Source organism: Thalia democratica, chromosome 7 (assembly GCF_965202585.1).
Source record: "Thalia democratica chromosome 7, ktThaDemo2.hap1.1, whole genome shotgun sequence".
Lineage (NCBI taxonomy): Eukaryota > Metazoa > Chordata > Thaliacea > Salpida > Salpidae > Thalia > Thalia democratica.
Genome location: NC_139171.1, coordinates 33,978,136 through 34,006,101, shown reverse-complemented (window position 1 = coordinate 34,006,101; position 27,966 = coordinate 33,978,136). Strand labels below are relative to the sequence as shown.

The following is a 27,966-nucleotide window of genomic DNA, read 5'->3' as shown; positions in this document are numbered from 1 at the left end:
AAATCGACGGCGAGAATGGAAGAAAGCAACTATGACGTCACAATCGAAGCCCCGCACCCATGCTCGATGCGGAGGGACACCATCGTCAAGTCGGTGGCGTTCCGCGTCGACGGCGACGACGAGCAGCGCCACCACGCGGCCGTCGCCTCGCAAATCGAGGACGACTCGATGACCAACACGCTGACGTCGTCGGGAAAGAACCAGGGGGATTTTTTTCCGGGGCTGCACCCCGTGGTGTTCGGGTGCATGCGGCAGACGTCGGTGCCGAGGATCTGGTTCCTGAGGATCGTCGCCAATCCATATCCTTTTGTTGTTTAAGCAGTTGTTTATATATGACAAGAGGTTCATCAAATAAAAGTTTATATTTTAATGAGTCCGATTGCAATGTGAAGGTGTTTCCCCTAATATTTGCCGAGTCAGTAGATTTTTAAAAAACATTTTTTATTTTTATTTATAATTTAAACCCTTATCCCTAACTTACCTTACCCAAGCATATTAAAAGTTATCAAGAATAGATTTTTAATAACTTAAAATAAAAAGATCATGAAAAAATCTTTTTTATTTGCTGACTCAGCAAATATCAGGGGAAAATTTTCAACGTTTCAACAAGACTAAATTTTAATCTAATATTGTTGTAATTTTTGATAGCTGTTCTAAGAACAGCATAAGCTAAAATTGTGTTGCAAAACTATCAGAAACTCTTACTTTATATATAAATCAACATAATATTGTTGATATACGCAAAACTTTTAAAAATTTATCAAAAAAATGTTTTAGCATAAATTAAGATTTATAATATCTATAAATTATAGCTAAGTAAGTCGACTAAAAATCATTTTATACCTCTTACAAAAGAATCTAAACACAACTAAAATTTTTACTTTTTTAAATTATGAAATAATCTAGGCTATACAACTTCATGAACTTAGTTTCTTACTTTCTAAACCTTCATACGTGTGTGAAGTCAACATACAAACTTTTGAACTGTTAATTGGCTTAATCAAAGATTTTTTACGCCTTAAATGATTAAATTACACGTAACTTTTGTCTAGTGTCGTATTAATTTTTCAACAGTGAACTCGACATACTTAACCCGGTTTTAGTTTAACAAAATTAATTAAGCAATTATATAAACATTGTTTATACAGTTTTGAAAAACTTTTGATTTCTTAATGATATTACGCTTATCAGCTTTTTGAGACTACAAAAAATTTTAAGTAGAAGCATTTTTTAGCAGTATATGCTGATGTTTCAAACTTGGTATTTGAGCATAAGTTGAAACGAGCGTATTGATCGACTACACTTTTCTCCAAGCCAGTATTTATATATTTGCAAAAACTTTACTTTTTTCCCCGCAGCTTAACCAAAATACTGTAGTAAACGTCCCAGTGGAAGTTTTAACATTTAGCTTGCTACTAATACTATTTTTAAAAGCAACACTGTTTGAAACTTTTGCTTTTAACTACAATCTTGTTTCAAAATAGTTTGAAATTAGAAATAAAAGAGTACTTTTGAATACTTAATAAAAAAAAGTTGTATTAAAATTTTAAAATATTAAACTAAATAAAGTATATCTGTAAACTTTATCTACCATAAGCCAGTAGCTAGCGTTACAATGCACGAAAAACTAAAACGCTTGTCAAAACAATTGTTCACCCTTAACTCTTCATTTCACACGTGGTTGGAGCGGATGTCCATGTTCGCCATACTGATGAACTGCGTCACACTGGGCATGTACAAGCCTTGCAGCCACAACCACGCCGAAGACTGCGAAACTCAAATTTGCAAGGCCCTTTCGGTGAGTCATACTTGATGAAGTTTGTTTTGATGTTGATAACTTTTTTAGGTTTTTTTGTTTAGTTGCGCTTTCATCTAGTTTTTTACTTGACAGCATGTCTTTAAAATTTAAATAGAAAATGAAAATTAAAATGTTTTAAAAATTTTCTTTACACAATAGATAAAAAGAGTTTAAAATATTTATAGACGGAAGAGCTAACTTGCATGTGTTTAAAAAAAATTGTAACGAAATTTTACTTTGAGAAAACATCGAAGTTAAAAAAGAATGTATAGAGAAAATAACCTCTTCAAAAAGCAATGCTTTATCAGTGTGAAAACTTTGCAAACATCGAAACAGTGGCACATAAGGTCATTAAAAATTAATTTTTCAACTCAGCTGCTAACCTTGTGTCGAATTCACACCGTTCAAGCTGCCGACTTCAACACAAAGAAAAAAGTCTATTTTACTCCAGTTCATAATCGCAATTTGGAGCAAAATAACACTTAGATACACTATGAAAAAAAAAAGACCAGCAAAAGTTTCGGCACCTGGTTTTTTGATTTATCATTCTACGAACACAACACTTCGTGTATTCGATTGAAAATTAAATTATTCATTACGAACGGGAATCGATTTGTCGAAGATTAAGAGCCTGCAAATTTTCTTGCAACGTCGCATGTACCTCTTACTCACGGCAGCAGCTAATCTTCGTGTTTGCCAGCCCGAGATTAACGGCGTCTTGCGACTCGCATGTTCGCTGCGCTCCTCTCGCAAAAGGGGAAATTTGAGCGTGAAGCTGCAAACTGGATGAGCCGGGGTCGAGTCAGAACTCTTTTTAACAATGACACGCTTTTTTGCGGCGCAACTGCAAAATACTTTTCGGGCTGCTAATGTTTTGTAATTTTTGTTGGTTGAAAAAAAAGCGTAACTATAAAAATTTTCTCCGGTCCGATTCGTTTTTTTTACAAACTGCAATTTCCACGGAAATGTTAATGAACAAACTGCGGCCTTGAACAAAGGAAGAAGCAGAAAATAAAAGAAGAAAAAAAGCTTTAATGAAGTAGCGCCGAAGATCGATAATAAGAATTACAAGTTTCTTGCTTATCTATATACACACACACATATTGCAAGGCCTCGCCGCGGCCTTTTGTTACACAAAATGATGTATTGCCACCGAACATGCATTTCTGCATATTGCTTAATTAGCAGCAGAGTCATCTCTTTTGCCCGGCATTAAATTATAAGTGCTGTATTCCTTGCAAATTTTGCTAAATGGAAAACATTACCAATTTGTATTTTTGTTTGGTTTTAGTTTGCATGACAAAAAACTGTTTAACTTTTTATTTCCCCACGGAGTTGCGGTCAGAAAATAGTCTTGAAAAACGTTTCTGGTAGTAAAGAAGAGTTCTACTTGTTAAATGGTTACATGCAAACCAATTTAAACGTTTACAAAACAATTATTTTAAAATGTTTCTTTGCAGCTTCTGTGAATTTTTTTAAGTATATAATTTATTTACAACGAATATAGAATCACGTATCAAATCATTAAATTAAACAAAATATTAAAAAGCTAAATTAGTTTAAGTCAATACAGTTGTTCCCTAGTAGTTCGTTCAATATTATTTCACTAAAAAAAAACTTAAGGTGTTTTTGAACGAAAGCAGTATTCAAATTTTAACTTGATAAGTTATTATTTAATTTAAAAACATTATGTTTCTTTTTAAATTAGCAGGAAACTTTAGATTACCCAATCAGCTTGTTTTATAAATAATAAACGTGTTGTTAGTGTTTTCTTAGCAATAGCTTAATAAAACTATACAAGTTTAAAGTTTTGCATAGCTGTTCTAAAACAAAGTACTGAAACTTTAGACGGTATTATCGATTTAATGTGTATTTCGAGTGTCTATGTGCAAATACTGTTTCTCTGATTTATGTAGTTAACTCATGTTTTCTCTTAAAAATTCTTGATTATTTGTTTGAAAAAAATCTTTAATTTAAAACATAACTTTAGTTTAAAGTCCCAAAATTTAAACTTTGAAACTTCAACAACTGCTAGATTTTTGTTTTTAATTATAACTATTATTTATATTTACGTTTATTTAGTTTTCATTCAGTACAAACTACGTAACTTAATTTAAATATACTTAATAAAAATAAGTATGTTGACTTAATCATTTTCCTATTTTGTGGAAAGTTTTTTGATCTAAGTAATTTTTCTAAGCAAATCACACTTCATTTTTATACAAAGAGTTAAAATGAAACTAATTCAGTAACCTTAAAAAATTCTTTTACGCTAGAATTTAAATCAAAGTGCTTTATTGAAAATAAAAACCCTTGTTTGCTTTCTACTAACTAAAAAGTTTAAAGAGTTTTTTTTAACATCAATGTACCTGATTTTATAAAACTTCTTATTTTACAAAAATTTTGATCAGTAGATTTGCGACCACGTGGTGTTGACCTTCTTCACAATCGAAATGATCATTAAAATGGGCGCGATGGGAATTTGGGGGAAGATCGGTTACCTTGGCGACACTTGGAACTGCTTGGACTTTTTCATCGTAGTCATGGGGTTAGAAATGCTTAACAGTTTGTATTCGTTAATTAAAAAGTACTTAAAAAGATATTTTATTTATGGTTTGAAAGTGTTGTTGAGCTATTTTTACGATGCTTTTTTTTGTCTTAAAGCAAAAGTTTTATGTAAAAAACTACTTTTAAAGAATACATTTCAAAAAATAATAGGCGCTTGTTTAAAAAAGAACTGTCAGATTTTGGCAGTGCAATAAGTAAAATTACTACTCAAGAACAAAAAAGTAACTAAATAAACACACGATTATTTTAAAGGATTTACCACTTAAATAAACATAAGTAGATAACATATGTAAGACTTGTTTTTTAGAAAACTAAACAAAATATTTATTTTTTCAAAATTACATTTTTTTATAGCTGATGAGTCCTTTTCGAAATCCTTGAATTGTAAACAATCTATATAAAAAATGTTTTGTTTATGATCAATAAAAATTAAAAAAAATTTCAAGTATGTAAATAAATATGTTTGGAACTAGTTTCTAAGTTGAAAAAAAAAACATAATCTATAAATGATTTAAAAAAACACTATAAAATTCGCCTGACTAGTTTTATTTGTTTTTTATGGGAAAAACAAGTTTCAAAGTTTATATTTCACAAAGTGTTAGGCGGTTGTTTAACAAAGAACTGTCAGGTTTTGGCAGTGTAATAAGTAAAATTACTACTCAAGAACAAAAAAATAACTGAATAAACACACGAATATTTTAGAGAGTTAAATAAAGATGTTGCATTTCTTTTACGCAAAATAAAATAAAAAAGTTTTTAAACTGTCTTTGGTTTAATAACTAAGATCTTTAAAAAATTCATATTTTTTGTAGTAAATAGTTTTTTATAATACTTTGTACTACGCTACATCATAGAAACACATAAAATACTAGATATACCGTTCATAGACCTGAAAGTAAACTTCTTAACAATATTGATTTTAAAGATTAAGCTAAATGAAAATAAAACGAATAGTCTTGTTAAAAATTCTAAAAAGGTAATTACTTAGTTTCCTATAGAAGTTTAAGTAAGAAAAACGAAAAACATTATCAATCAACCTTACACTAAGGCCAGTTCGAAAACCTATACAGAGCTAAACATAGGGAAAATATTCATCTTTAATGATATACTAAGTTAATTACCATTTGAAAAAAGGCTTAAAAGTCACTTTGTTTTGAACGGTTTAAGTTCAATTAATCCGTTGAAACTTTTTAGTTTAGTAGGTTAGCATTTAATGTTAAACTTGTTGTTAATTAGTCAGTTCACAAACTACATGTGTCTCATACGTTCAACTATAAAAACGTAAAATCAAAACTTCAAGCGTGTAAAAGGTGTTTGATTTCAAATATAAAACTAACATTATTTACCTTAGAACTTATGATAAAAAAGAGCTGTTTAATGTTTCTATAAAAAAATACTGCTTGTAATAACTTTTTTAATACTTTAGTTTTGAAAACTTGATAAGTTAGAAACTAGAGTTTTCAATCTTTAAATATGTACATATTATAAAATCTTTAACTTTAGATAATACATTTAAAAGTTTACCGTTTCACCATAAACTACTTTCTATTGCCAATCAACAAAACTGGCTGTCGTAAAGCTCAAACTGGGCGTGTAACTACGTTGATGATACTCTAATTACGATGATTTATGTTTCAATTACCGCTCATTTAAAGTTTATAAATCTTGCAGCTTTTGTCAATAGGTAGTCACGTTGACGTTTAGACTTGAACTTGTGTCGCTTTCGCTTTGTTTCCTATGTGAGCAATTTAAACACTGAATTGTTAATTTACTGCAGAGATAATTTTTAATTAAGTTTGCCACACCTACCAACTTTCTTGCCATGATCGTTTTGTGTTTTTTTGTAAGGATATTAGAAATGAATTTTTTTTCGTTATCTAGCTGCACTGTACACAAACAAATCGGTATTTGTTTACAAATCGTTACAATTTGAAATACAGTTTTTTTTCACATTGTAGCTTTTGTATACAGACAAAACCAATCTCTTACCTTTTTTTTTATTATACAATAGGTATGCAGCTTTATAATAGAATAGTTATAAAATGAGAAATTTGACCCGAGGATTTAGAATAAATTTGAATATTATCGCTTTACAGTCGATTAAGTAGAAAAGCGTTTTATTTAGAGATGCGTTCTAGCATTTGTATAACCAAAAGTGTTTACTTTCAAACTTAACTTATTGCTTTTCCAAACCATTACCGCTAATAGTATCAATAATTCACACGAAAGCAAAAAGTTGCCAACGCTTTGACAATGGAGTAGTTTGAGTTTTTTAAATATTAATAACTTATAACAGTTATATATTTAAACAAAACTTTTGAAAAATTTCTAAAACATAAACTTTCGTGTTTGTTTTTTGCTAACAAAATTATATTAGCAACTTTAATAATAAAGCTTGTTAAAAGCTCACGACAACTAAAAAGTATCTTAAAAACAATTTATTTTTTCTCTTTTGATATACTAACTTACTTCATAAAAAAGTTTTAAAGCTTGTTGAACTTTTCTTTTCCTTTCTTCACTTATAACTTTTTTATTTTAATGAGTAGTAAATTGCTTAATCACTTTTGATATCACAAATAATTTGCTGTTTGCAAAAGAATTATTGACGATGATAATATTTATAAACAAAACTTAATAAATAATACTTTTCACATACTTAATATTTGATTAATAAGCTTTGATAAATATAACAAAATTGTTTAACAGCATTGAAAACTTTTGATATTTCTTCTGAGTTCTGTAAAATGATTTCAGGTTACTGGAAAACGTCCTTCCTGCAAACTCTTATGTGAACCTTTCAGCGCTCCGTACAGTCCGAGTTCTCAGGCCGCTGAGGGCAATTAACCGTATTCCAAGTTTGTAATTTACTTTTGCTTGAATAAATACTAGTTTTAGATAATAACTTAATATAAAAGTGAGCTTGTTTAATAAATTTTAAACTAAAACAAATAAAAAAATTGTATTCTAAAAATATGTAAAGAAATACAGTAAAAAAAAAAAAAAGAGTTTTACCGGTTTATTTTGAGATCATACCTGGTTCAAAAACAAAGTAAATAAGCAAATTGACGAGATTAAAAGAGATGAAAGAGCAGTTTGTTTAAAGAAAAATACATGAATATAAAGGTCTACTTTGCATTTGATCAACTTAAACTTTTTGTGCAAACTCGAGGTAAACTACATGATTTACTTATTTTTGAAATTTCCAGGCTTGAGGATCCTGGTGATGCTGCTGATGGACACGCTGCCGATGCTTGGCAACGTGCTGATGCTCTGCTCCTTCGTATTTTTTGTTTTTGGAATCCTGGCAGTGCAGCTGTGGGAATCCGTGCTGCGGCAGAGGTGCACGCTGACCTGGGACATGCAGAACTGGGCGTCCAACTTCAGGTGAAACGTTCTTATAAATTTTAAACTAAGTTTGTAAACTACTGACAAAGATGCTTTACGTTTTGAGTAGCAGAGCTTAATTTGGTAAACAAAGTGATTCATTCACTACATCCACATAAAGGATAAGTTTGTACATTAGCGTACAAATTATAAAAGTGTAACTTTATTGTTTTTTATTAATTACAACAATTTAGGTACTTAGTAAACTTATTTTTATTGGTCTCCGTTTTTGAAGATGTTTTTAGCTTAACCTTTGCGTTTATAATGCTTGTTCAAATGGCATTAAATTTACATTTGGAAAACGTTGCAATGTTGTCGTTCAAAACACTCTTCAATTCACCATTGTTTATTTACATAACTGTCAAAGCGAAGATTAAAATTTGGGAAAAGAAAACCTTGAAATTAATAATTGAAGCAAACCTGCAGTGTAAACGCGTCAACTCATTTACGCAGCTTATTTTAGTTTACACACAAATTCAGCGAACATAACTTGATATGCAATAGCAATTTGCCTCGAAGAATGACCTTAGAACGTCGCGATTTGATTGAAAATTAAACAAGTTTTACATGAAAATAACTGTTACAGACTGAAGTTTCTGTAAACTGTTAGTTTACAAGTATACTTACCATAACTGAAGCAAAATTGATTTTAAAAAAACCCAGGCTTATTTTCTAATGAAAAAAATAAAAGAATAATTAAAAAAAGACTTGTATGATTCATATAGACTAATGCATAAAATACCCAACTGTTAAAAAACCCAAATTTTCTTAACTGCGCCGAAAATTAAAGAACTAATATCAACAAGCTAAAAACATCTTCGAGTTTGACTTTTGGAGGCGGGGACCAGCGAATTCAAATGACATGCGGCTGAGATCGATAAGAAGGGTTGTGGTGGCACCTCGCTTGCTAATAAATAGCTTGCAAATCAATGAACAAGTTTTTATCTGGCAGCCACTTGAGATATCTGTTGTGTGTCAAGCTAGAAACACCAGTGACTTCAGCGTGTCACTTTAATGCACTTGTTTCGTCTTGCAAAAAGAAGAGCTTTTAGTTTGTTATTTTTTAAGTGCTCTGTTTGGAGTTGTTCAAGTCGTTTTCGCGTGCGTGTTTGGTGTTTTACCGTGTAATTTCTTGAGCATAAGGTTTAATTTATAAAAAAAATACGTTAAGCACCAAAAAGTATGATCTATTTTTTAGATAAATTATCAAGTTTTTTAAACTGTCTTACTGTTTAATTTATTTTATATGATCAATAACTAGTTTTTTTTTAACAAATTTTTGAAAAATGTGTACTTTTTTAATAGCCAGGTAATCCTTATTTCTACTTAGAACTTTAGAGCGAATCCGAACTAAGTATGCAACTTAAAGTTGATGCGATAAAAAAATTTGTTAACCAGACTAAAAAAAAAATTAGTAACTAATTTGTTATGATAAATATAATTAACGTTTTAAAAATAAATCTTCTATTAATTTATAATCATTTACTAGAATTTTTAGGTTATTTAGGCTAAATGATTTTACGTTATTCATATGATTTTATTCTAAAATTTCAACAAAATAGTTAGTTCAAAAATTTTTCTCTACCATTCAAAACAGCATTTGAAATAAAAAATTTAGTTTATTTCGATTTTTTTAAAAGTTTACACAACTTAAGCAAAATCTAAGAACTAACTCCGAAAAAAAAGTAGTAAGTTTCTTTAAAAAAATTGTAAAATTAGAAGTTAAGTAAAGCAAGGTCGCTAAGAATTTTCTTGTAAACCCTATTAGATGATAACATGATACATATCACCGTATAATCAGAGATAACAATGTTTCTTAAATAACACTTTTTTTAAGAAACAAGCTCAAAAAAGAAGTGCGCTTTACAACTATATCTGAACAAATAATAACTATCTTTTAAAACTTAGCTTTTATTAAAAAACAAATAACAGTAAAATATTTAACAGGATAGCGTTTAAAATGTATGAAGAGTCATTTTGAACCGCATTTTATTATATTAATTAAAAAACGTGAAGTATATCTAAACTAAAATTATTTAGGACATAATTTATTCTATTACAAAATAAAAACAAATGTTTATTGCTTAGAGCATAATTTAAAACAGTTAAGAGTGTAAATTGTTTTAGTAATTTAATTTAAACAATTTGCAATATTACACATTTATACAATAATTTATGAAGTGTAAAAAAACAAATTGTGAATAAAGTTAATCAGTCTTTTTGAACAACCTTTAATTTTTAAAAACTAAAAAAAAATATGTACAAGCAAAATTAAACACAAAAAACAAATATTCTAGAACGTTTTTTAGTGAAATTTAAGTTTACACAAATAAATTTTCAAATATTTATTTTGTAACTATTTATGAAGCAACGTGACCCTGGACCACGTGTTGGACGCCGTCCCGGGGGGCGGGGCGTCGGTCTGCTCGCTTTCCGAGGGAAACGGGGACTTTATGTGCGCGGACAGGACCATACTGCTCAGGCAGAAAGTTGAAAACGTCACGTGCGCATTGGACCGCGCGTACTTCGAGCCTGGCGACCCGATGAACAAGATGTATCACGTGATCAGCAATTCCACGTCGAACAGTTCTGGTACTTGTTCAATATCTCCACTTTGTTTGTTTAATATGATTGTTAAGTTAATTTCACTGAAAGCTTTTTTACTTTTTTTTGTAGTTTTAAAATTTTAAGTTGTGATTACAACAAGTCTGATTATGAGGTTTTAGGTATTTTGTATCCTTTACAGACATATTTGCTTACTTTTAGCGAGATTGATGTTTTCAAAATGTTTACAAAAACTATTTTTTAAAGTCGTTGCACTTATAAAAAAAGAGTAACTCAAGTTTTAATTTGCAGGCTCACTCGGTTGTATTGATTGGTATCAATATTACAACAACTGCACAGCATCGGGGGAAAACCCTTTTCAGAAATCAATAAACTTTGACAACATCATGTATGCTTGGGTGGCCATTTTTCAGGTACAATTTGTTTGTGCAAAATATATAAGTTGTTTATTTAAACAAAATTTTGATTTTTTTAACTTTACTAACTGGTTTAATTTGTTTTTGAGAGTAAGCAAAAATGTTAAGTCAAAGAATAAGATTTAATAATCTATGACTAAGTAATGAAGTTTTCTATTCAAAATAGCATTAGTGATCATTGTTTGTTAAGTTGTGCATAAAATAACGCTTATTATTTACGTTTAGAGTTCAAGAATGTAATACTGTTTTCAAGTTTAAAGTAACTCTTATTTTTTTGTCTTTGTGTTTAAAACTTATATTATACAAAGTTAAAAACCTTGCTCTGAAACAGTTAAACAAAACTTTAAAAAAACAAAGCTTTAAAAAAACAAAACTGAAAATTTTCCAACAACAGTGTGTGCGAAAAATATTTTTTGAACGATTTACATATAACATAGACGTGATTATGCATACTAGCGAAACATAAAACATTAAAATAAAATGCTAATGAACTCCGTAAAATTGTTATCGCTTATAAAATTACACTTATAACTTTCTTGTTTATTACTAAAAATATTACCGATAACGTTTGTAATAATTTATTTTAAAAGATGAATTAAATAAAGTAATCACTTAAAAGTTCTTAGAAACAGCAAAGCACCAATGAATATTTCGTTGCAGGTAATTAGCTTGGAAGGGTGGGTTGAAATCATGTACTTATTGATGGACGGATTTTCTTTCTACTGCTTTCTTTATTTTATCCTACTCATTGTAGTTAGTTTAACTTGATTTTTTAACAACGAGCTTAACATTAAGTTTATGAATAACCGCAATTTTAATAATTACGTTTTTAGATTAAAAGTATAAAGAGGATTTACTGTTTAAATTGATAGTTTTTTATTTATTTGTTTTAACTTGACCGAAATTCAATCAGTTTTCTAAACAAGTTCAAAAACTAAAAAAAAAAACGAAGAAAAATATTCATTGCAAGTTCTTTAGTTAACAAGCTTTGGCATGTTGCTTCGAGTCGTAATCAAACTGTCAACATTTCGTTATTACAGCTAACAATAAAAAGTTCAAACTTAAATTTTCAGATCGGTTCGTTCTTCATGATCAACCTGTGCCTGGTGGTGATCGCCACCCAGTTCTCGGAAACGAAGCAGCGGGAGGAGCGGCTGATGGAGGACCAGAGGCTGAGGTTCAAGTCCAACGACTCCACCCTGGCCAGCTTCTCGCCACCCGGCAACTGCTACGAGGAGACGCTGAAGTACTTCTCGCACGTTTTCAGGAAGACCAAGAGAAGATGGATCAGGTTTGAGTTCGGATGTTTGAAAGTTTTTGTTTTGTGTTAACACAGACTCACGAAACTAACAGATTGATTTAAGTTTAACTTATAACAGTCGATTTAGATTAGATTTCAAGGCTTAAAGTTTTTGAGTTATGGCTTGTTCAATATAGGTACAGTAATTATTTAATTTATGTAAAACATTATAAAAACTTAAATGTTTGTCCATCGTTGTTTAAGTTTATAAACACCAAGTTAACTTATTTCAAAACTAAACACTAATTTCAGAAAGTACAAAAGGTGGAAGACCAACCGAAAAACCGCCAAAGCCGACCAAGCGGAACGGAAAGAAGAGGAATATTTCAAAGTTCCCGCCAAAACCACGGAAGCTCCGTTGGCCAATCAGCGCGCTACTTCCTCCCACCACTACTACCGTCGCCGGGTGGTGCGCGACGACGGCGACCGAAGCTGCGGCATTTTCGCTTTTCTCCTTCGGTGCTGTTGCCACGGTGACGACGGGGTGGGCAAAAGGGGGAACCCCGGTGTCGGGATTCATCTTCACCATCACTTTCACCACCATCACCACCACTACCACTTCGGCGGCGATTATGACGTCACCATGGGGAGCGGTGACGTCAGCAACGGCGAGGTGGCGACGCCGGGCAGCGAGGCCGGGGACAAGCTGCTGAAGGTGGGCGTGGAAATAGATCTCCACGACGACGAACTCGCCAAAAATGTTGTTCCGATTTTACAGATCACTGACGGCAGCGAACAGGAAATTGACGTTTCTGACGTCAAAAAGAAAATAAAGTTAGAAAATTAAAAAGAAATATTTAGTTTCTAATAAACAGAAAAAAAAATTCTTTCAAACTTCAACAACTAAAAGTTATCATAAAAAAAGCTATTAATAATAACAAATTATCCAGGCTTTCGTTGCCCACACCCTTGTCGGCTCGTTCATCCTTGTGTTCAGTGGAGCGAGACGACGTGAGGAGGTCGAGCGACTCCTACTCGGATATTGTTCTGACCTCTTGTGGCGGCGTCCACTTTCATCCCTGCCGTTACCAGGTGCCAGGGTTCGCAACCATAACAACGCGTCAAGTTTCAAGGGAACGTTGGTATTTGTTATAGTTAGAAGAAATGCTTTTTATGTTTGCTAGCTGAATAGACGCAAATTAGTTATTGATAAGTACTAGGTAGTTACAATTTGAATTTTTTTTTTTATTAGGTTACTGTAATAACAAATAGATTTATAGGTTGTTTATAACTTAACCTATGAAACTGGGCACAGACGAAAAGTGAATACATACCTGTTAATTTTCGGTTTTAAAAATTTAATTTTTTTGGTACATTAAACTATTAGAGTATGGTTTTAAGTTTAAACTTGAGGAACATTTTAAATACTCAGCATTTTATTGGATGAAAAATTCTACATAAGCTTAAGGAAAACTCATTTAAAACATTTCTTATTTAAAGCTTAATCCAAAGCTTATGGTAGATACTAATAAAAACTTTTGTCACGTATGCTAAAAGACTGAAAATAACTAATTTATCCTGCTGAGAAATTTTATTTCTAATTTCATTGTAAACCTTTCGTAATCGCGAAAACAACTTGTTGGTTTCCGAACGCCAAGTCACGTCACAAAGCATCGGTAAGGCGGTGTTATTTACAGCTTTAGAGTTTATTGACGCGTTATAATGTCGTGTTGATGTTATGTTCACGAATTTCACCTATAAAAAGAATGGCATTTACGCACAGCTAGCGAGCAAAGTTTTGCGTTTCATGATAAAGCAGATTTGTGGAAGATTAATTTAAACAACAAGCATTTAAAGATTGAGGGTTTAAAGTTAACATTCAGAAAGTTTACTTTTAAACGGAATGCCTTGTAGCAAGGTAACTCGTAAAAGTACGTAAAAACAAGTAAAATAAATGAATTTATTTTATTAACTAACATTAAAGTTTACAGGTTTTCATTTTTTTTTACGCAAAGTTTTAGTTACATTAACTGTTTAAAGTAGTTATGACGTTTATGATAATCACATTTTTTACATTATAATGAAACATTGTTTGTTAAACAATTATAGTCTCAAATAAATCTTTAAGTGTCAACAAAAGGAGGGGACACCACTCGTCCGGTGGACCAGGGGTTCGTCGCTCACATAGAAACGCCCACGTTGCCATGCAATTACGTCATGTCGCCCACGCAACGCCCCAAAACGCTGCAGGAAATTCTCGACTCAAATGTGGCGAGCAACGATAATTTTTCAGCGCTCGCAGTCAAGAACGAAGCTCACGAAGATAAAAAAGGAACCCTTTCAAGAAGGAGGTCTTCCATCCATGCTTTTTTTAAGGTTAAAATTATTTTTTGTAATTTATAAAAACCTAAATTATGCTAAAGCTGTCTAACTAAACAAACTTGAATTTTATTAGCATTGACAAACAAGTAGTGTAAAAAAATTCACTCGACGCATTCTTAATTTTTGTGATTTTCTAAGAAATTAGCAATTCCAAGTACATAAAAGTACAACATTAGATATTTTAACTACTTTGTAACACTTATGAAAAACAACAAAAATAAACTCTAATAACGTACTAAACTTCCGCTATTAAAACCAAAAATAGAATTAAACAAAATTTTCTACGCGGGATGGCGTTTAATTTTGCCACTGTTTTGAATCAGATCTAAATTTACGTTGCTTCATACGCGCACCGACGATTGCGCGCCAAGAAAATTTCAAATTGCAATAAAACTCTCAATAAACTTCACGCTGTGCGCCGTTGCCCCTGCCAAGACTTCTTTCGCTCTTTTTGTGAAAACGTTTGATTTGTAATCTTCCGCTTTCCCTTTGAACCGAACCGCCCGTGAATTTAATTCGTATTCGAGCTGCGAATAAAATAATATATATATATAGGTTTAAACTTATTTTCTTTAAGCGTTTTTTTTGTACTTTTTTTTTAAAGTCGATAAGCAATACTACAAAATAGCTCAAAACTTTTTTGTTTAGTAAATCGTTGGCTAGTTTGAAAATTCGTGTTAGTTGTGATAATGAAGAAAGAATTATTTTTTTAAACGCATTAAACCTCGCAGGAAAAAACAAGCAGGGTGAAAGAAACGTGGAAGTGGTTGAAGGGGCGGGGCAGGCACACGGTGGACAGTTCCTACTTCAACAGGTTCATCATGGTTGCCATAACGATAAACACGATGAGCATGGGTATCGAATTTCACAACCAGGTGATATTTATATTAATTTTTAGTAATTATTTAGAAGTCTTTAAAAATTATGAGAGTTTTAACTAACTTTGCTTCATTTTTTTTAAACATATTTCAAGTAAAATTGTTTAAAGTTAAGATGGTGTTAAGAGAAATAAATTAAATCCAAAGTTACAACAATTTATCCTAAATTTACTGACTAAGAAGTATGGTTTTAATTGAAATATTGAATAAAACAACAACTTTTTGTAAATAAGACTTTTATTGTAAAATCTTCTACATAAATAGATAAATATATACTACGAGTCCCCGAGTCACATTGATATACTATCTATATCAGCATTATAATAAAAAAATACTATAATAAATCGATAAATTTTAAGTTTGTCTCTAGTTTCAGAAGTGTTTTAAGTTTACTGATATTTTTTTCAGCCAGAATATTTAACGACGATTTTGGAGCACAGTAACATCGTATTCACGACAATATTTGTTTTGGAAATGCTGACAAAAATAGTGGCTTACGGAATTTTCGAATACAGTTTCAACATTTTTAACCTTCTAGATGCCGTAATAGTTATTATAAGGTAATTAATGGGTTGGTACTATAATAAAGTTTAACAAAAAAATGTAAATGTACAGTTTAGTAAAACCGATGTATTTTAAAATGTTGTACAACTGAAACAGCTTTTAATTTTTTGGCATTGCAACTATTTGCAAGAACTAATGTTTGTATACTTAAATTTAAAATAAGTACACTTGGAAACACTGCTGCACGCAATTTAAGAAATGAATAATCTACTTTTCTAATCGTGTATAACATATTTTTAGGTAGCATATTGGTAGATCTAGCAACAACAGTGCTTAAAATGTTGTTTTATAAAAAAAAACTTAAATAACTTTTTAAACTAATTAAATCTACTGCGCCTTTCAGCAATTTAAGCAGTTGCGTGGATAAATTTTTACAGGAACTTTCTGTGGCAGCGTAAAATAAATCTAATTAGAGTTACAAAACTTTTTCTCGAAAATGCTGTTGCTCTTTCAGCACGAAATAGTTATTTAGCTTTACAGCAAATTACGAAAAAACGCTTCAAAATCAGTTTACTTTTATCAAAATTATTTTAATGTAAAAAAAAAGTTGTAACAATTTCAGTTATGAACTACTTCCTGCGGTAGTCTGTATGAGCAATCGGTTTTAGAATAATTACAGTGGGATTTCAAAAAATGTTTCCACAAACTATAATATGTTTTAAAAACTATACTTATTTATTTAAAATATACTGATCACTCTCTGCGAAATTTTCAGATTTTTTACAAATATTTTGCGGTATTAGTATTCTTTTTAAAGCTACAATTTTGCATTCAGTCGGTTGTAAACAAACAATTTAACCAGCGTCATCGAGATCGCCTGCTCGCACGGCCTCGAGGGCTTTTCAGTTTTGAGAACCTTCAGGCTGCTGCGGGTTTTCAAGCTGGTGAGGTTCTTGCCCGCTCTGCAGCGCCAAGTGGTGGTCCTCGTGAAAACCATGGACAACGTGGTGACGTTCATGATGCTACTGCTGCTGTTCATTTTTATTTACAGGTAATTGGTTTTTTGTGCGAATAAATTCTAACAAAGTTATAAAAAAATATTTATCACGCTTGAGTTCTTTGAGGCTGTTAAGCTACTATATAAAAATTGAAACCAGCTAAAACTATATCTTTTGCATTTAAAAAATAATTAATACTTTGAAAAAACTGTTCAGCATCCTGGGCATGCACTTGTTCGGGTGCAAGTTTTGCTGGGTGAAGTCAGACGGGAGCGGAGATACCGAGTGCGACAGGAAAAACTTCGACTCGCTTCTGTGGGCATTTGTTACCGTTTTTCAGGTCTTTTTATGAGTTTAATTAAATTTTTTTTAACAAACTAATTTATTTCATCAAGATGATTTTATTTTGTAAGCTTATGTTTTAGCCTTGTTTAATTTAGTGCTTTAGGTTCTACAGTATTTTACGTTTAGTGTTTTTATGTAGCAAGGCTATTTTAATTGGATAAAACTAATTTAATTAAGGTAGAACATCCAAATCAGTGCATTTATAAGTTTATTTACTTGTTAACAGGTTCTTTAATTACTTACATTTAAATTTTATTGTCTAATTAAAAAAATAACTCACTTTTTTTCTGAAAAACTATAAAGTCAGACACAAATTAAAAGCAATTGTTGTTACTGTTTTATGAAGTTTCTATTTAACAAACGTAAGAAAATCTTGTTAAAAATAATTAATATTTCCCTGCAGATATTGACGCAGGAAGATTGGAACGTGGTCCTGTACAACGGCATGGACGCAACCTCGCCCTGGGCATCCGTCTACTTCATATCCCTGGTTGCCGTTGGCAACTTCGTCCTCTTCAACCTGCTCGTCGCCATCCTCGTCGAAGGCTTCCAAACCGAAGTTAGTTTTCATTTCAAAACGAAAGTACTTTGTTGATGAAAATACTCGAGCGTGTTGGTTTAAATTCATTTTGTCACATAGTTTAATTTTTTTCATGTATAGATTGAGTGATACATTTGCTGTTTATCACCATTTAAATCAATTGCTCTTAAACATTTTTAATCTCTCCGCTTTACTGTTTTTGGAGACTACGCTCACTTATAAGATAAACTAATCAAGTAAAGCAAAACAAAGTCTTTTTTATTAGCTTAAAATAGCTATAGTAAATATTTGGTATTTGATGACTGAAAGTTTTTATTAACCAGGTCCTTTGACTAAATTTTTAAGCGTCGATTTTATTATTGTGTTCAACAATTCATTACCAACTTTGCCTAACTAAACTTAACTGTCATGTCTGTTTGAGAACCGCTGATCACCTTGTCGTTTCAATGTCGTTAAAATTGTAACTAAGTCTCATTGTCGAGTAATAACAATTCTCACTTCATCGTTGTGACGTATTCAGTCGCGAACATCGCCACCCAGCGACGACGACGATGACAGTGACGTAATAAAGGCGGTATTGAGAACGACGCGGTCGCGGTACCAGGAAGTCAGATGTCAGGAGGAATTTTCGGAACTTTCCTCCACCACCTCGACTTGTGACGTTTGTTTTATGTTTTGTTTCAAAATGATTAAAAAAAACTCAGTAATGTTTAATACGTGAAAAATGTAGACAATTTTTTTATTTAAACTTCATTCCATAAAAATTTAACTGCAAATAATGATAAATTTGAAAAGTATCTAACCTAACACAGTTGATATAAATAAAATAACTAGCATAAATTTTAAATGAACATTTAATCATTTAGTAGTTACATAAATGTCAAAAACAACTACATTTTTATTTTTTACATTAATTTTAAAACCGCACTTATGTATTCTTTAGCTTAGAACTATTTACAAAAAAAACTTATTTTTGCTCTTTGAAGAAAACTTAAACTAATTTAATCGATTTTATACGCAAGCACATAATGATTTCATTTCTATATAAACATAGAAGGTTATGTGTGCAAACCAGATTCAAATTATCTACTATTTTTTGTTCAATTATGCAATAGTTTTTTCAACTAATCATATGTTTTAAGCTGACACAGTTTTGAAAAACAAACTGATGACCTAACGTAAAAAATCTGTAAAGGTTTACCTCCTCATGCACTTTAGTAACGTTGGTAAAGCATGCCTTCAATACTAAAGAAAAAAAATAGTATTTATTTTCTTTTACTATTATTTAAAATGTCAAAATAATATTGTATTTGAATTACGCTGTTGGTATGATAATCAAAAAACAAAAACAGGCGGCCGCAAACTCGACTAGTGAAGATTTGTCTTCAGAAGTCGAATCTTCAATAAAAAGTATTCAATTGACCAACGGTCAACTGTCCAACAAAAATACAAGCTACGATATTATTGGTAAAAGTTTTTGTTAAGTTTTTTTCTTAAGGTGTAAAAATTTATTTAGTCTCAAAACTAAAACCTAAATTAAAAAAAAAAATTAAACAAAACTTTTGTTATAAAAGGTTTATTAAATTTAAGTTAGACAACTGTTTCCAAAGTTACACTATTCATTACTGTTTTGTTATTTTCAGAGGCTTCGAAGCTGAGCGCAAACCTGCCTGTCATCACTCACACCGCCGCGACTCCAGTTCACACTCCGAGCCCAGTTCAAAAACAATTGAAACAAGCTGCAGAGAAACAGCATCACCAAGTGGTCAACAGTTGCGATTTGTCAGCTTGTTTGGAAACTGCGCGGATGGCCGAAGATGTGCAGTTGAACGACCTGAGATTCATAGACTCGAGCACTCACTCTGCTAACAGTCCGAACAGAACTAGCATTTGTGTGAGTTTCTATCTTATGAAAACTATTATTACTATTATTTGTGTCAGAAAACAATTATATATATATGTGTGTTTAAATCTAGTATCATTTCAGTTTAAGACAGCCTATGTTTTCTTGTTACATTTAATTTTGGTTTTGTTTAAGTATGAAACGTTTTTTTATAACTTTCTACACTATCGCCATAAAAGTTTATAAAATTAGGAAAATTTAATGTTTTAAATGAGTTAGTTTAAAGTCAGATGAGCAAACAAGCCTTGTTACATATAGTACAAACCTATATTCAGTTTATAGTGTAAGAAAGAAGAATTCTAAATACTACTAGACTTTAAAACTTTTGAGTCAAGCATTAGTTAAGTATTAAAAGTTAAAAAGTGTTTTGATACTTTAAGTATACTTTCATTATTGCAATACAAATAATATATGAACACATCAAATTATTACTCCTAAACTTTAATATCTAAAATGTATAATCGTTAAAGATTTCGATACATAGAAACTATTAGATTATAAGCTAAGAAACTAAGATTAAGTGTTTCTATCTGATTATAAGGTAAATATAGTTTTGACGAGATTAGTGAACAAGGCGCTTTTGCACGCAAACAACATTTCAAAATACAAGGCTGCTTTGCTGTTTTTTATATACAAAAGTAAAAGAGGAAAAACATTTGTTTTTGTTTCAAAGTTTACTTAGAAATAATTAGTTTAATTTTTATCCGGCTATTTTTTAATCAGTCATCGTACAAGAGCGTGAGCAAGCCGGGGTGGCACACGAGATTGTCTCAGCCAATGGCGTTGGAGCGTTCCTCGTCTCAGCCAATCGGATTCGACCAGATTAAAGGTGATTTGTGTCAGCCTGTTTTTAATTTTACTTCTCGTTTACTTGCTTTGCTAGTTAGTGTTTTATATTTGTTGTTTTATTTAAACAAAATTACACAGAAAACCTAGGTAGAAACTTTTTAAACGTGGAACCAAGCACAAACTTTAACTACTTAAAATAATAAAGTTTTTTTTTAGGTAATAAAAATGGCTCAAAGTTTTCACTAAAAGCCATAAAGAAAAAACGCCGGGAAATGGAAAAGTCTTTTAGTAATTTGTCTTATGAAAGTTCGGATAGTGAGCTAGAAAATAGACAAATAAAAACTGAAAAAAAGTTAAAACCAGCTGGATACGTAGATCACGTTAGTTAATAAAAAAAAAAAGCCCTAAAAATTTTGCAGCCTCTTTTGTTAATGTTTTCCTTAACTGTTTATACTGTAATTTAACTGATAGATTTAAAAAAAAACTTAAAAACGGTTATAAAGTTTAAAAGTTTTCGTTGGAGTTAAAAAAGAGTAAAATGTCTTCTAGTTACTTTAGTGTTTAGTGTTTTACAATTAGGAAAAATAAAAGATAAACACAACATACATGCAGTTAATAGTTATTTGAAATTTTTAAGAGACAAAAATAAATAAATAAAAAATTAAACGTTGAGCTTAAAAACTTTTCAAACATCTTTAAATTTTTGCAGCACCACCCAACAGACAACTGTTTTGAAAGATTCAGAACTGACACAATCCGTCCTTTTATTGAAAAAAGAAGGGAATGGTCCTTGTATATCCTCCCACCGAGCAGCAGGTCTCTTTGATTTCAAGTTTATAAATCAGATAGAAAAAGTTAAAAAGTTTTATTTTTTTTAATAAGTGTTCGTATTCTGTATGAAAATTTAACATCTGTTTTTAGGTTCCGACAAGCTCTTGGAAGAATTGTCAAAAAGAAGCAGTTTGACTTTTTTATTCTTGTCTTTATCATGGCTAATTGCATCACGATAACATTAGAAAAACCTGAAGCTGCAGAACATGATAAAGTATGTTTTTTTTGTATTATAGAAAATTTAAATTAAACGAAACTAAAATAACTAATAAAAGTTAATAAAAGATAAGTAATACGTTTGGTTATTTTTATTTTTTGTATAATGAAAACACGGTAATTGAAAAGAACTTTTTAACAGCTGAATGAAACGCTGAAACTGTTGGACCATCTTTTCACTGCAATATTTACTCTTGAAATGGCCATGAAGGTCCTTGCTCACGGATTTTATATCGGAAAAAGTGCATACTTAAGCAGGTCAGTTGTGTTCAATTTTATCAATTGTAAAACAGTTAGTCATGGACACAAGTTTACTTATTATCTGAAGACCAGTAGTTGCAAAGTAGTTTTGTTATCTGACGATATAATTTACAATAAAAATTCCCTAAAACCTTTTAAAAATGAACCTTTACTGATCAAAAGAAACTTTTAAGTTATGTATACTTCAGGCACTAGAAGAAGTTTTAATGTAAACTTTTCAAAGTTTACAACAACACGGTAGTAATTAAACACATAACTAATACGGTATTAACTACTAAGTAACAATTAGTTAAAGTATTCCTTACAGCAGTTTATAAACTATACAAATAATTAATTAGTTAAACAACTATTTTAGTTAATCATTTTTCATATTTTTAAGAAACTTTTTTAACGCGTGAACAATAATTTTTAGCGGTTGGAACGTGCTAGACTGCATTTTAGTGGCGACTTCATTGTTTGACTTGGTGGTGCACATAATGTCGGATGTTCACAACTCCACTAACATATTCAGTGTCTTCAGAGTTTTCAGGCTTTTGAGAGCACTACGGCCGTTGAGGTACGCTCTTACCTGTAAAACAAATATTTACATTGTAAAATACTATAAAAGTTACTGTATATTTTAAGCAGTAAATTAAAGTATAAAAGTGTAAATGATAAAAATGATATTTTATATTTGGATACAAGTGTCTACATGATAATTTTACAGGGTGATCAATCGAGCCCCTGGTTTGAAATTAGTCGTCAGAACGCTGCTGTCTTCCTTGAAACCAATAGGAAATATCGTGCTCATCTGCTGCGCTTTCTTTGTCATATTCGGAATACTCGGAGTTCAGGTAACTTTATTAACATGAATAAGAGCTTGATATTTTTCAACTCTCTAAAGAAGTCTTAAATATTTTATAATATAATATTGCAGGCTGTAAAATGCCTTTTAACCGTAGATATATTAACCAGCTTGTTGCTTAAATACTTTTGACGTATGAACTGTGTTAAAGCTGTTGAAAGGAAAGTTCGGTTATTGTGAGGATCCGCGTGCATACAACAAAACGGACTGCGAAGAAGTAAAGAACCGAGTGTGGCACACCAGACAGTTAGCTTTTTTAATTAAAATAAAATGTTGAGTATATTTAAAATTAGTTTAGATAGAAAGTTTAGTTATTATTTGTTAAGTTTTTCAGCTTAAAAGTTTTATCTTATTTTTTAACGCAACAGTTATTTTATAAAATCTTCAATGTATCTAATCTGATATTGCAGTTTAAATGGATATAAATAGAGCTACAAGACCACTACATGGCTTAAAACAGTTTTTCTTACACCATTAAAACGCTATCTTTATTTTGTAATAGGTTGTTTAAACACTTTTTTCTAACCAAAGGTACAACTTCGACAATTTGATCCAAGCACTGATGGCGTTGTTCGTCCTCGCGTCGAAAGACGGCTGGGTGGAGATCATGTACAATGCAATAGACGCCACAGCGGCTGACCAGCAGGTTCGGTTGCTGTTGTATAAACAAATTAAGCACTAGTTTAAAAATAACTGTCATGCTGTTACAAGTTTTCAATAGTTCTACTTTAACTAAGCGCGTTACTGCTTTACATTTCTTTCAATCTTTTTTAAGTGTAATAAAAACATAACTTAGTTATATTTATAATTTAGTGCATCCATTTAGTTTTTGAAATCGCGATAAGCATTAGCACCTCAACTTTTAAGGTTTAAAAAGTCTACCGTTCCTGATTTAAACTTCACGATTTTCGCAGCCGATGCGGGACTACAACTTGTGGATGCTGGTCTACATAATCTCGTTCATCCTGATAGTGGGCTTCTTCGTCATCAACATGTTCGTCGGGGTCGTCGTTGAAAACTTCCACCGCTGCAGGGAGGAGCACGAGCTTGAAGAAGTAAAAAGAAAACAGGTTACACTTTTCAAGCGAGGCACGCTTTTTAGTTGTTGAGCAATTGCTTGTTCAAAACACCTGTGGTTGATTTGTTTGCATTTTGTTTTGAAACGCATTTTTATTTAATTTTCAGGAGAGAAAGATGCGAAAGCTGGCTCGTTTGGAGAGGAAGCGGTTGAGCGGGAGGGGGAGGCGGTCGGGCAGCAGGAGGAAGTACGAGATGCTGGGTGTTGTGAGGAGAAAGTGCGCCAACGCGCTGAAAAACGCCAAAAATTTCTACAGCACGTGCTTCAGAGGTGAGTGAAGAAATCATTCGATTTAACAAAACCTATTCAAATTAGAACTTTAAATGCCATATAGTGAGTAGATAGTTTATTAGACATTTATTCGGATTAAAGTTTTTGACTTGTATTTGCTTAGTACAGAATATCTTTGTTTAAGTGTTTTATATTTTAGTACAACTTGACAAGACCAACTTGCCTATCGAAACTGATTTTTCAGATAAGTATTTCGACACTCGTACGTCTTAAATACTTTAATAAATATCAAATAATTTACAAATCAAGGTTTTCGTTTTCTTTAAGCAAAAAATCTTGAAAAAAATTTAAGTTAAGAAATCAGTTGTTTTGATAAAAGCTTTTGTATTTCAATGAACTTTTTTTTTGGTGTAAAAAGGGCGAAACAAAAACTATTCGATTTAAGTAGCAAGAGAACAACGTGTTAGAAAAAAAAACGACTTAAATATGAAACAGCGTTGCGGTGATTTAGTTTGCTAACATACACACTGTAATATCGTTTTGTATTCATAAAACTAGTATAGAAAAATTAAACTTTAGACAAATTTATTTGTAAAATTTAAGATGGAAAATATTATATGAAGTACCCTTTATGGAGAAGAAAGTTGCACGAATTATGCGTGCATAAGGGTTTTGAAATCGGTATTTCAAGCGTGATTGGTTTGAATATTCTGACAATGGCTGCTGAACACTATCAACAACCTGAAGTTTGTTTTGTAAATGTTGCTAAAATATAACTATCAAGTGCAAACATGTTGTGTAGTCTTTAGTAATGTAAAGCATCAACTTTAGCTTTTTATCAGCTTGTTATTAATACACAATACTTTGTAATCTGTTGTTATGTAAATTCTTGTTGATTAAAAATTTTAGTCAAAGTGTTAATTAATAAAAGTGTAATTCTTGTTGTTTTGTATATCTACCAAGTATTTATAAAATTAATTATAATAAAAAGTAACAAAAAAATCAAACATTAAAAAAACTTGCTTTTATACTGAGACTATACTTTTCAAAGTATAATAAAGAAAATTTATCATGTTAAAAAAGCAAAAGTAAATTTTAAAACCTGTTTAAACAAAATATTTTGACTTATCACTATTAAAGGCAAGATTGTTTAAGTTTTCAAGTCTATTCTAGCATGTTTAAAGGCTATTTTTTAACGTATCTGTACTGTGTGAAAATAGATTTTAAAGCATCATCTACAAGCATCTTGTTTTGAAAGCGATAAAAAATGTAAACAGTTTTTAAAGCAAGTGTATTCTCAGGAGCTAGATCAAATTTTGAGATGGGCAAACTTTGTTTTCACTTTTGTTTTTGTCATAGAGGCCCTTTTGAAACTTCTATCATTCGGTTTACTGCGTTATTTCAGGGAAAAGTTAGTTTAAGTTCTTTTTTTATACAACAAAGCTTTCTTAACAACCTGTAGTTAAATTTGTTATAACGTTACTTCATTAGTATTATGTTATTAAGTTAACCTGACTATTATATTTTTTAAAACAATAAAAGTATTTTTTCAAATATCTTTTTATTGCTAAATAAACAATAAGTAAGTTGCAATTTGTGTACCTGTCTTACTTTAGTTTGAAATCAGCTTCAACGTTGCTTTAGTATGCCAACCGAGACAAAATAAACATTCAGGTGGAACATTCTGGACATTCTCATCGTGATTTCATCAGTGGTCGGTATCGTCATCGAAGAGTACACGGGCGACGCTTTTGAAATTCAACCTTCGATTATTCGAGTCATGAGAGTTCTTAGAGTTGCAAGAGGTTTCAGCTGATAGCTTTGTTAACTATTATGAGTTAAATTCGTTATTTAAATGTGCTAAGTTTAGTTAAAAAATAGTTTTTAATTGGTTATTTTTAGCACAACGCAACTACAACTTTTTTTTCAGTTTTAAAGCTAATGAAAATTTCAAACGGAATAAGGTCGTTGTTAGAAACGGTTGCCAAGGCGATACCCCAAGTTGGTAATCTAGGCATGCTTTTTCTCCTTCTTTTCTTCATATTTGCTGCTCTCGGAGTAGAACTTTTTGGAGATATAAGTAAGTTGTTTTTTATAACTTTAAAAGTTGTTAAACACTATAAAAAAAAAGAACTAGTAAAAAGTAATGTTTTGGTTTTTTAACAGTTTTTCAATTAGTTAAATTATCTATATAAAAGTTTTAATGCTGTCAAAACTTCTCGATACAAAGCAATTTGAAACACCTACCTTTCTAGTCGTAATTGTAGTAGCAAAACAACATAGAAAGTAGTAAATATAAATAGCAAGCTTCTAAATCGTTTTCACACATATCAACAAAACGCTTCTCTCCTACGCCAGCATGCGACGAAAATTTTCCTTGCGACGCGCTGGGCAGGCACGCTTCCTTCTCCAACTTCGGCATCGCCTTGCTGACGCTGTTCCGCATATCGACCGGCGACAACTGGAACGGCATCCTGAAGGACACGCTGAGGTGCCCGCACGGGGGCGACTGCTGGATGGTGCAGGTGCTTTCCCCCCTGTACTTCGTCGTCTTCGTCATGATGGCCCAGTTCGTCATGGTGAACGTGGTGGTGGCAGTTCTGATGAAGGTGGTTTCCCTGTTGTGAAATAATATGTTTTGTTTACAGATGTTAAGTTGTTTTTGCTAAAAATAATTTTGAATATATAAATAAAACATGATGTTTTCCATGAGTTTTGTTAGAAACGTATGCTCAGGAAACTTCGTAAGTTAAAGAAACAATTTAAACAACTCTTGGTGTCGTAAGTTTAATAACTATTGAATATTAACAGCAACTTGAAGACAGCAGACAAGATGAAAACGACGAAGGGTACGAAGAAGACGACGAAGACGATGACGTCAAATGTGACGTCACAAGCGATCAGTTACTCGTAAGTTTGTTAATAAAATGTTTTGAATTATCTTGGTTTAGTCCTTTACGTAAACACCATTTTAATTTGTGTTAATGAAACCTGCTTGTTTTATCCTTTCAAATAAAATAACTTCCGTGAAATATGAAAAAAAAGTTTATACATGTTATAAGGTTAAAATAAATGGTTTTAATATTTGATAAAATGTTAAAAATTTTAGGAAAACGAGAGCACTTTTTCACTAGAGGAAAATAAAAAAGTGAGAAAATTCTTATTTATATTAGAAAGTTTACTTTAAACTTTTTAAAAGTATTCATATTTTTTTAAAAATAAAACTTCTAAAAAATTATCGAAAGTTTAAGTATTTTAACTTTTACTACAGCAAATTTTATACTCTACCTAGTTTGGTTATAAAATAAATTTTAGCCATGGTTTTTTATCAACAAAAAAACTTACTTTTTTTAACCAAACGTAGCTAAAGGATGCGTCATTCACCTTCAGCGAGAGTTTAAGCCCGAAGCATAAATACTTTACAAGTTGTAACCTTGAGAGTGAAAACAACTTTGAAAACGATCAGTTTTCAGACCATCAGTTTTGTTCAATGCCGAGTCTAAATGTTAGTGAGTTTATAAAAAAAAACTTAAGCTAATAAAAGATAAAAACAAGTGTAAATATTAAAAAAAGGTTAACAAAACTTTGAAAAAAGACATAAATTTTTCTCAAACTGAAGGAACAAAGAACATAAAGGAAATAGAAGACAAAAATGGTAAGGAGTCTATAAAAATATATATAAATAGTAGTTTTTATTAAAAAGTAACTAAACATAAAATTTGTTTTTCGAAAAAAACTGTACAATTAAAAAAAGTTTTTAGTTTATCAAAAAAACACCCTTTACGACCTTGATACTAGCTTTATATTAGTTTTCAAAAACTAAATGTTAAATATCTGAAATATATACTTTTCTAATATTAACAAGCAATTTATATTGTATATACTTGGAGAAAAGATTGATTAACTACTATTGTGTTAGACAGATAAGTTTAAAGTTACCTTTCAGTATTTTTAGAGAGTTCTGAAACGAGTATAAAGTTTTCTGCTTTTGACAAAACAACCTGCCAACGAAGTTTTTCAGTCCCTTATATAAAAATGCAACTAATTACAAAGAAGAACGAAGTTCAATCAAACATTTCCAGTCATTACAGCTACGCCAGGTATTTCCTTTTATACTCAGTTTAAGTTTTTGTAAATCAACTTACTTTTTTTTTGCAGTCTACCGAACGGTTAGCTCTTAAGTACAAAGAATGA

The 27,966-nt window shown here is 31.1% G+C and overlaps 1 protein-coding gene across 1 annotated transcript; it reads left to right on the top strand.

Annotated features, from left to right (window-relative positions):
* The first annotated feature begins 219 nt into the window (after positions 1–219).
* LOC145841284 (voltage-dependent T-type calcium channel subunit alpha-1G-like) lies at positions 220–27,966 on the top strand. Its single transcript, XM_082948649.1, has 38 exons — positions 220–299; positions 1,678–1,798; positions 4,213–4,346; positions 7,121–7,221; positions 7,573–7,750; positions 10,119–10,342; positions 10,607–10,728; positions 11,392–11,484; positions 11,805–12,022; positions 12,284–12,805; positions 12,922–13,109; positions 14,100–14,347; positions 15,085–15,228; positions 15,640–15,791; positions 16,598–16,786; positions 16,950–17,073; positions 17,482–17,637; positions 18,140–18,280; positions 18,972–19,086; positions 19,263–19,513; positions 20,246–20,351; positions 20,528–20,691; positions 21,021–21,127; positions 21,233–21,356; positions 21,501–21,616; positions 22,032–22,175; positions 22,326–22,452; positions 22,615–22,709; positions 22,995–23,109; positions 23,378–23,533; positions 23,649–23,694; positions 24,376–24,518; positions 25,074–25,183; positions 25,447–25,577; positions 25,703–25,852; positions 26,131–26,381; positions 26,584–26,682; positions 27,931–27,966. The coding sequence occupies exons 1-38, from the start codon at positions 247–249 to the stop codon at positions 27,964–27,966; spliced, it is 5,694 nt and encodes a 1,897-aa protein (XP_082804775.1). The 5' UTR covers positions 220–246.